General features: G+C 39.9%; 1 protein-coding gene across 4 annotated transcripts; it reads right to left on the reverse strand.

Moving 5' to 3' along the window:
* Positions 1–495: 495 nt before the first annotated feature.
* On the reverse strand, positions 496–3297 carry LOC148854835 (uncharacterized). Of its 4 annotated transcripts, none has more exons than XM_088986700.1 (4): positions 2906–3297; positions 1905–2097; positions 1729–1789; positions 496–1438 (listed from the first exon to the last, which is right to left on the reverse strand). In XM_088986700.1, the coding sequence occupies exons 2-4, from the start codon at positions 2066–2068 to the stop codon at positions 1133–1135; spliced, it is 531 nt and encodes a 176-aa protein (XP_088842826.1). In that variant the 5' UTR covers positions 2069–2097; positions 2906–3297; the 3' UTR covers positions 496–1132. The 4 variants fall into 4 exon arrangements, with proteins under 4 accessions (XP_088842826.1, XP_088842824.1, XP_088842825.1 ...); XM_088986698.1 differs by having other exon boundaries at positions 1729–1792; positions 2906–3107; XM_088986699.1 differs by having other exon boundaries at positions 2679–2951.
* Between the last annotated feature and the right edge of the window lie 5882 nt (positions 3298–9179).

The following is a 9179-nucleotide window of genomic DNA, read 5'->3' on the forward strand; positions in this document are numbered from 1 at the left end:
CGAATTATAAGCAAACCACATTTGCTATGTAACCGTGCGCCGAAACAACAAAATCAATGACTGATAACTTGTTATGGTCTCACATTAAATAAGATGAAACCACAGCAATACATCAAAGAACTTTATATTCGGTTTTAACCCTGCGCAGACAAGCCCTCGAAAAAAAAACCTACGGACACCACGTTAACCTGTTAAGCCATAATAAAAGTGGTATAGCATACTGAATCCCAATGGGCCCTCAACCGAATACAATGAGCGCCCATGGGTGCGCAATTTGACCACTGAATCTGTGCTGCCCGCAATCTGTTTTGAACCCACGAAATATAAAAATCCTTGAATGACGGGGAGATATTCCCAATGGGAAGCCAGTGCGTAGGGAGGTGGGAACAGGCGAACAGCAAGTGGGAGCATATCCGAGGCCCCAAGCAAATAAATAAACAAAGTCTGGAAATAAGGTAAGGTACAAAGAGATAGAGAGAGAACGAACTAGTGAAATGACACTAATAACCACCAAAAAAGCAATATATTTACATGGGTTGTAAAAATGACACTTCGGACTCAATAATTAAGATTTTCCTTCACAAAGATTCTCTCAACACCGCAAACAAAGATCAAGAGTATCGACTCCTCATCTTCCTCCTCTCCTTGAAATATTTTACACAAAGCAAGAAAGACGCAGATAAACAGATGATCATCTAGCTCACTCGATCCTCTCACCACTCACCCCCAAGAAAACCCCTAACCTCTCGCAATCTTCATTTCCAATCTAAACCTACTTCAATGAACAGAGTAACAACAAGAAGGAAGAGAAGGGTTTGTTTTTTGCATTCCTCTCTACTCTTCTTTATTAGTTGTTTGATTCACATCTACATACATACATCCTTCCTCTTTACATAAAGAGATTTATCATCATCATCCTAAGAATGAAGATTGATCGAGGAAAACATATTTACAGTAATAACAGAATTTCCCTCCCCGCACATCCCTGTCTCCGTCTCTGTCCGTCTCTCCTTGAAAATTCCGATTAGATCCTCTTCACTGCCTTGAAAAAAAAAAAAAAAAAAGCAAAGTAGTTGATGTGTACTGGTATTTCCTTTCTCTTCTTCTATGTACTGAAACGTCGAGATGGTCTCTAAGCAACGGCTGGGATGCTGCAGTTTCGCCTATCCCTGTCGAGGCAGTCGAAACCCTCTATTCTCACCGCCGGCTTGTTCCCGAACGTTGACCGAACACATCCTCCCTTACGGGTGGAAGAGGACGGAGACGACGAGAGACCCGACGGAACTGGGACCGAGACCGGTGCTACCGAGGTGAACTTGTCATCCCCAAAACGGGCGTCTTGGATTAGTGGGTTAGCTGCCCGGCTTGGTGGAGACCCACAGAAAAACGGGGGTGATGAGGCCACCTGGGTCACCGATTGATCTGCACCATAACTACCCTGTGGAACAAAGCAAGTAGTTGTTTAATGAACCAAAACGAACACCAACATAAATTAATACTCAATTAATTTCTAGAACATATCATCTACGGGCTACGGCAACTGGTCTGTACCTTACTCGATTAAAAGAACACAGGAGACTTACAAAACTGTTTTTTATTTGTTTTTCCTTTTCTGTTTTAGACAAGTCTTTCTCGCCGTAGCCCATGCTAATGTGATGACTGATGATACCATGATTTAATTACAGAGACAACCGCCAAAGAAGAAACAAAAAACAAGAAGAGGCACACCTTTGTAAGTATGATATCTAGGAGCTCAGTCCCAGCCTTCGACTCGCAAAACTCCGGTTGACTGCTGTCGCGGAAAAGAAAACAGAGACTTTATAAAAAAATAAGAATTTGTACGAGGTTTAAGATGTAGGATCCAGAGGGAAAAGAAAGGATGCAGGTCCGAAAGAAAATTTTACCTGAGCTGCCATCTCAAAGGTCTGATTGAGTCATTGATGGCATGATTCAAGAGACCGAGTCTGCGAGGCTTCGGGCAAACGACGGGATCCTTACGATCGGAGAAGGAGAAGGGGCTCCTCTCGTCACAGGATGCGAAGGCGCTCTGAAGACCGCATCGATTCATCTTCACCTTTGGGATACGCAGAGGAACGCCTGTAAAGAGGAAAACAGAAGAATTTTAGACGAGAATCCATGGCGGTGCAGAAGATCCGAAGAAAAGGAGAAAAATATGGCCACAAAGACAAGATATTTGCCATGTTTCGAACAGGATCCAAGCTAAGAAACGGAGTTCTAGACCATATCAACGTAATTCCATAGACAAGAGAGAAAAAATCAAGGAGATTGCGATAAAAACGGCAGGAACAACAGAAGTTCCTACAGATCTAAGACCCAGTAAGTTTTCCCACGTATAAAGAAATTATTGTAAAAAATAATAATAAACATCGCAAACGCTCGAAGAATCAGCTCACCGGAACAACCAAACAGCAAAGAAAAACCAAGAGACGAAAAATCAAAGATAAAAATCCACAAAGAGAAGCCTAAAATCCTCTAAATCATATATCTAGCCATCTAAACCCAGCAAAAAAACACTCGAGAAGTGGAATTAGAGATTTGCACGCTCAAGAAGATAATTATCAGAAAAAAAAAAATCTTCCTAAAGAAAGAAGAGGAATTCATCCATAGTCAAGCAAGAGGAAACATCAGAACCGCAGATAGAGAGAGATTTACTGTACCTGAGCTGAGTTAACTCTGTATGAGAAAGGAGGGAAATGAAAGAAAAAAATGAAAAAAAAAGAAGAAAGAATAAAATACAGCGAGGTCGGCAAGGACAAAGAAGGAAGAAGTAGGAGAAGTTGTGGGATTTATAGAGCGGTGATAAGCATAATAGAAAAAATAAATAAATAATTAGTTAATTAAATGAATAAAGAAAAAGACAGCAACGTTACGGAATTGGACAAACCAGGAAATGGAGGCAAAACCTGCAAGCCTCGAGATCTCTCTCTCTCTCTCTCTCTCTCTCTCTCCACTCGCCCAATCGCTTTTTATTTGTTTTTTATATTTTTGTGAATTATCCATCAGCTCATGCAGGCGGTGCCTCCCGCGAGAAAAGAAACGAGCATCGGTTTTAGCGTAACCCCGCTCTTTCCTTCCTTCCGCATTATAAAATATATTTTCCTTCTTTATAATAAAGTTTCTTAATTAATTAATAAATACAAATATAAACAAAAAAAAAAAGAAACCGAAAATAGACGCCTAGACGGAGATGGTGATAAGATCTATGACGGAGCGATAGAGGAGCGTTAGGTCTTTTCCCTCTTTCGGACTCTTCCCATCCATTCATTTTCTTTTTTTTATTAATTTTATATTATCTCTTGTTATTTTTCTCTCTCACTCTCGCTTTTTCTTTTTTTCCGTGTGCTGTGCCGTCCACTTGTTTTTCTCGTCTGTGTCACGTGGAAGACTTCTTCAACTAATAATCCAAGTGACCATGTTTTCCTCCGCGGCTCCGCTGACTGGGTTTTGGGTTTTAAGCAATTTTCATTTTCTTTTGGTTTTTTAAGGGGGGATGCTAAGCTGATGAACAGGACCAGAATCTAGACCTGGTTTTTCGCTTTTCACAATCCTAAAACCCACCGGATCCCCATTTCCCCATGTCAACATTCGAATATGGAACTGGTCTCACGGCCTCTAAGGACTAAATTATACTCACAATCCTAAAACCCACCTGATTCCCTATATCTGTTTGCGGTGCAACTTACTTTGCACTATTACAAATGCATGGTAGTGCAGATGAAATGATAGTAAATTTTGGGTCATTTTTATTCTTCAGGCTTTATTTTACTTCATCTTACTATAAATAAACAAAAACAAAGCAAGACCTATGACCAAATTAAACCAAAAGTTGGCCATGCTTTTGATTCTTCACATCAAACAAATAAGGCTTTAATATAAAACTAACCACCAATTAAACAGTAGCTTAATGACATAACTTATTTATAATGCTTATTTAAATACGACTTTATGCATTCTTGGGGCTACAAATCCAAACCTGATTAATTTCTTGGATTTGAATTTGAATCCAATTTGATCAAGGCGATCCGATTTGATTCAATCCTTTCTTCATAATATTTAAAATTTTTATTTATTATTACCTTCAGAAAAAAAATATATAATATATTTCTATTTCTCAAATTAGTTTGAAATTTGAATGTATACAATTTATTAATAGAATTCAACATTCAATCCAACCGGGTTCGAATGAAATCCTTTAAATATTTTTTTGTTATATTATAGGTGATTCAATCGGGTTTCTTCGGCCAACGGCTGAACACCCATTAACGATTTTAAAGATTTGAAAACACCACGTGTTGCATTTTTATTGGTGGGTTCAAGCGCACCCGTGGATGCACAGAACGCGGACTCGTTTTTCCTTTAGACAAATACGGAAATTCAGGGGTGCAGAAGCAATCTGGTTTGAAAACACATTGGTTCTTAAAGCAAAAGAATTGAAAATATGTTCTTGTTTTTATATATACATGTAAAATACAAATATCACCTCTGTGTTTTGTTTATCATTCAATTTAATTTGTATTGCTCACCCTGTTAATAAACTCCATGCAACCATTTTTTAGTTTCTTTCAACAATAAAATCGTCTCTTAAATGCTTTCGGCCTTCCACCATCCTACATTTAGGAGTTACACATTCCACATATCATATAGGTTGTATGAGCCCTTTTCTTGAAGTTTCACACATGAAATGTATCCTGTCGAAAGCACGGCCTACCAGGAAATAAATGACTCCCATATTCATGGATGTGCATATGGTTCGGTTCAAAGGATCTCGTCGTCTCCTTGTTGCTACATGGGCATTAAAATTAGGGTTTTCAATGCAAGTGTTTAGAAGAAAGGTTCCCTCCTCATCAACAACATATAATATAAGATTCCAAATGTCACAATAATTATTAATGAGGTAATAACTTAATCACATCTTGATCTCCTACATATACGTGGTAATATAGTGGTATTCGGCCGATTCGTAGATCTTGACATGTGGCATCGGCAAAATGCATCTCGGTCGACCAGTAGATCTCGACATGTGACATCAGAGGCAACTCTCACAATAAAAAGGGGATTCCACATTGAGGTAACACACATTGGAACTTAAACTCTAAGTCTCCTCTCTTACTTAGTCTGACCCCTCACAACTCTCAACTTACTTGACCATCGGACTCTCCGCCTCTCTGATAACTCCCAGTGCCTTTGACGTCTTCTTTCTCTCAGTAGGTTGGACCCGTCGACCTCAGACACTAGAAATTACGTTGTTTCCCTTGACTCCATATTTGACAGCAACAATTGGCATCGTTTGTGGGAAATGCCTTAAAAACTTTCCCTCAAGAAAAAACTAATCTAACTTAATCGACTAGCGCCCCTGAAAATGGCTAACTAGCAATACCTCGTCCCTAACATTCGAAACTTAGTCCCAATCGACCAGTTTGAGCTGGTCCTAAGTAGGCTAGACAACTTAGACTAGCAATTACACAACATAGGGCAACCGATAGGAAGCCACCCATAGGTTTGTCAACCCAATGGAAGCCACGAGCAACGTGGAGGGCGATCTACCCATACACCGCTAAGCCAACACATAGGGGGCCCAGAAGGGGCCGACCCCTCAGACTCCGATAGCAACAACCAACGGGTTAGCAAGCATCGTTCCAAGACACCTTGGCTCCCCAGCCAACTGGGCGACCCTATAGGATCCCATGTCGATCACAAGAATCGCAACTATTAGCATCATCGCGTTGCGACCAATCTCGACGAAGAGCACTCAGACCACCACAGCTCCCCCCCCCCCTCCCCTTCAAGGGTGGGAGGTTGATGCCACATCTCTCCCTCGCCAGTTTCCAACCTCCACGACCTCCTCAATGATCGCTGCACTCGAAAGGCTCTGGACATGCCGGCATTCAAGAACTTTGGGAACAAGGCAGGCCCCTCTCAGCATTCGAGAACTCTGGGAACAAGGCTAGCCACTCCTCAATGAGTGCCTCGAAGACATTAAAGCACAAATTGGCGCCTTCCAAGACCAGCTTTGATAGGTAAAGGAGGGCCAAGGTGACACCTCCACCCGTTGCCCTACCTCATCCAGCTGAATGAAGGTGTACGTAGATGCCATTCTCTCTGAACCCCTCCTTACAAATTTCAAGGCCCCAACATTGGAGATCTACGACGAGAGCACAGACCCCAAGGAGCACCTCGAAAGCTTCTAGACCCTCATGTTCCTACACGGGTACTTCGGCACCCTCATGTACCAAGGCTTCCAAGCCACATTCAAGGGAGCAGCACACTAAGGATTCTCCACACTGCCTCTCAACACTCCATCGGCTCCTAGAGTCCTGGGAATAGTTTGTGGACCTGTTCCTAGGCCACTTCATGAGCAATTGAATATGCAAAAAAACTGTCATCTACATGATGTTCGTCAAGCAGAAGCACAGGGAGAGCCATTGGGATTATATGAAGAGGTTCAACTATGAAGAAATCAAGTTCAAGAACCTACACCCCTCAATCTCTATGCACATGACCATCAATGGCCTCCGGCCCAGACCCCTCAGTTGATCCATCTCCAAGACTTCGCCCAAGACCAAAGTCAAGTTCTTGAAGAAAGTTCAAAAGTACATTGTTGTTGAAGAAGCCGAAGCCAACAAGCGCCTCCAAGAACTAGAAGCCGAGGGCCCAATGACAAGAAGAGGAAGGAAAGTAATGCCCGCATGACAGTCCCATAAGCAAAGGTGGATAGAAGAAGCCACTGGCCCCTTCCTTAAATAAGTACATGTCACTAAACTCCTCCCGAATGTACAATCTAATGCAAGAAAGGAAGGAGGAATTCATGAAATGGTCGACCAAGTTGAAGAGGAACCCTAGAAGGGGGGGAACCTGAACAAGTACTACAAGTACCATCGCAGCATCGGCCATGACACCGAAGACTACTATGAGCCCAAGAACGAGATTGAGTCCCTCATCCGTCATGGGCACTCAAAGGACTTTGTTGAAGGTGATGCCCCGGCATCATCCTCCCAGCAACCATAAGCCAAGCCCCGAAATTATTGCCCCCGACCAGAGTTATTAAAGTCATATTCGGAGGCTTGGCTTCAGGGGAGCATCTACCTCATCTCGGAAAGCATACGCTCGGCAATACAACTTCTAGGGCCAAGCAATGGAAAAGCCAAAGTTGGAGGATGATAACTCTATATTTTGATGCCTTAAGGGCATCATTTCAGGGGTATTTTCGGCCTTAGAATAGTCAAAGTGTGTTTTTTTCCCAGTTAAAGTCAATGTTGTGACCTCTGAGGGTCTCTGTGCAACTTCTGTGGAAAACTAGGAAAAAGCATGACTAAAATGTAGTTTTTGGGAAACTGGTGTGAAGTCCAATTAACAGAGAGGGGTGTTTTTATGAAAAACTGAGAACAGGAGGGCGCCTCCTATCTGCTAAACCTAGAATAGCACCACTCCTACTATATTAGCATGCTCCCCTCTCCTTAGCAAACCCATGGGTGCCTTTTAACCCATTCTTGTCATCTTTAGCAAACCCTAGACACCCCTAACTATTTAAGCTCCACCCTTCACCTATTCTAATCTCCACCATTCATTCTAGGGCACTCTCTTTGTAACTTTTAAACCCTAGGGCGCTACCTAACTTCTAATCCTCACCATTCAGCCCCTAACCACTATGATCTCAGCCCTCCATTCCATCCTCTATCTTAACCATCCAATCTAGGGCGCCACTCACTCCTTTTTATCTCCACCTTTCAACCCTAAGTGCCTTAATTTCCACCCTCCAGTTCTAGGCGCCCAAATCTCAGCCCTACATAATATTGGGCGCCCTCTCCTTCTCTTCTCAGCCCTAGGATCAAAATAGAACCATCCTAACGCTTCATTAGAAACCCTAGGGATTTGAGTATGTATTAACTTTTCCCTCTTTTCCCTGTGGATATGACTCGTTCTCACCCATTAACTACATTAGTAGTTGTTTGAGAATCGGAAAAATTTTATAAATAATTAAACTAGTCTTCCGAAATCGTTAACAACACGTTCCAGATCACACCAAGTTTTTGGCGTCATTGCCGGGGAAGCAATGAAGAAAATTTTTTATTTGTTTTGTCCAGGTCTGTTTCATTATTTTTTTATTTTTGTTTGATTACTTGATCTATAATCTTATTTTAATTCTTTTTTCTCTTTGATTTTGCACAATGTAATAGCGAAAGGTGGGGTATCAGAGCATTGCGGGACTACGGGAGAAAAGTGAATAGATGATTAATTGGATTGCGTTTGAAGTGTAGTCGTCCCATTTTTTTATTTTTGATTTTTATTTTTGAACTCTTATTTTTTTTTTGGTAGAATAGTGATTTTCAAATTTTTAATTAATTTTTTATAGATCTGATTTAATATTTTTAGTAATATTTTTCTTTTGTTTTGTTTCTAGATCTATTTTCTTCTTTATTTTAATTTCTTGTTCGAATTTCTGTTTTAGTAGTTTTATTTTTTTTATTTTCAGATAAAAAATTTGTTTATTTTATTTTATTTTTTATTGCTACATAATCATTTTTTTTTTATTTTATTTTCAGTTTCACCTTTTGAGTACCTTTTTTTTTCTCTCTTGTTAGAATTTATATTTGGTAGTTGTTAATTCTTTTTAGCACAATTAATTTTTTTATTTATTGTTTGCAATAATTACAAATTTGAATTTAAATTTTAAATCTCGAATTTAAAAAATTAAAATTAAAATTAAAAATTAAAAAATTAATTAATACTTTAAAAGTTTTGCATTTGCATTCGAACATTTAGGGTGTGGTATTCTAGAGCATTCATCATATAGGTTTATTTACTTGCTGAAATTATCATTGTTAGTTGTTATTGTGTTAGGTTTTCTTTTTATTATTTTAATTGTTCCTTTTGCTTAATTAGTTTGTTCTATTATTTTATGTTATATTGCTGAATTGCATATTACAAATAATTGTTTAGGCATTGTAATTAGTTGCATTTGCTTTGTTTATTTTGTTTTCTTTCCATTAATCCATTTAAGGGCAATCCAACATAAATAAGATAAGGTGGGGATTTCATCACCCTTCCTTGTCCCAAAAATCACTATCCTTCACGTGCGGTTCACCTAAACCCTAATTTAATATCTAGATAGCAATATCCTTTAGACAGCCCCACCTTTGGTTCAAAGGTGTGCTCTGAAT

The sequence above is a fragment of the Nelumbo lutea genome, chromosome 4 (assembly GCF_056320005.1).
Source record: "Nelumbo lutea isolate HS-2025 chromosome 4, American lotus-T2T, whole genome shotgun sequence".
NCBI lineage: Eukaryota > Viridiplantae > Streptophyta > Magnoliopsida > Proteales > Nelumbonaceae > Nelumbo > Nelumbo lutea.

Coding starts and splice junctions, on each gene's coding strand:
- LOC148854835 (XM_088986698.1), bottom strand. CDS start 2,068: ATGAATCGATGCGGTCTTCAGAGCGCCTTCGCATCCTGTGACGAGAGG. Junction 1,793..1,904: donor CCTTTGAGATGGCAGCTCAG/GTAAAATTTTCT, acceptor TTTCCGCGACAG/CAGTCAACCGGAGTTTTGCG. Junction 1,439..1,728: donor TAGATATCATACTTACAAAG/GTGTGCCTCTTC, acceptor TTTGTTCCACAG/GGTAGTTATGGTGCAGATCA.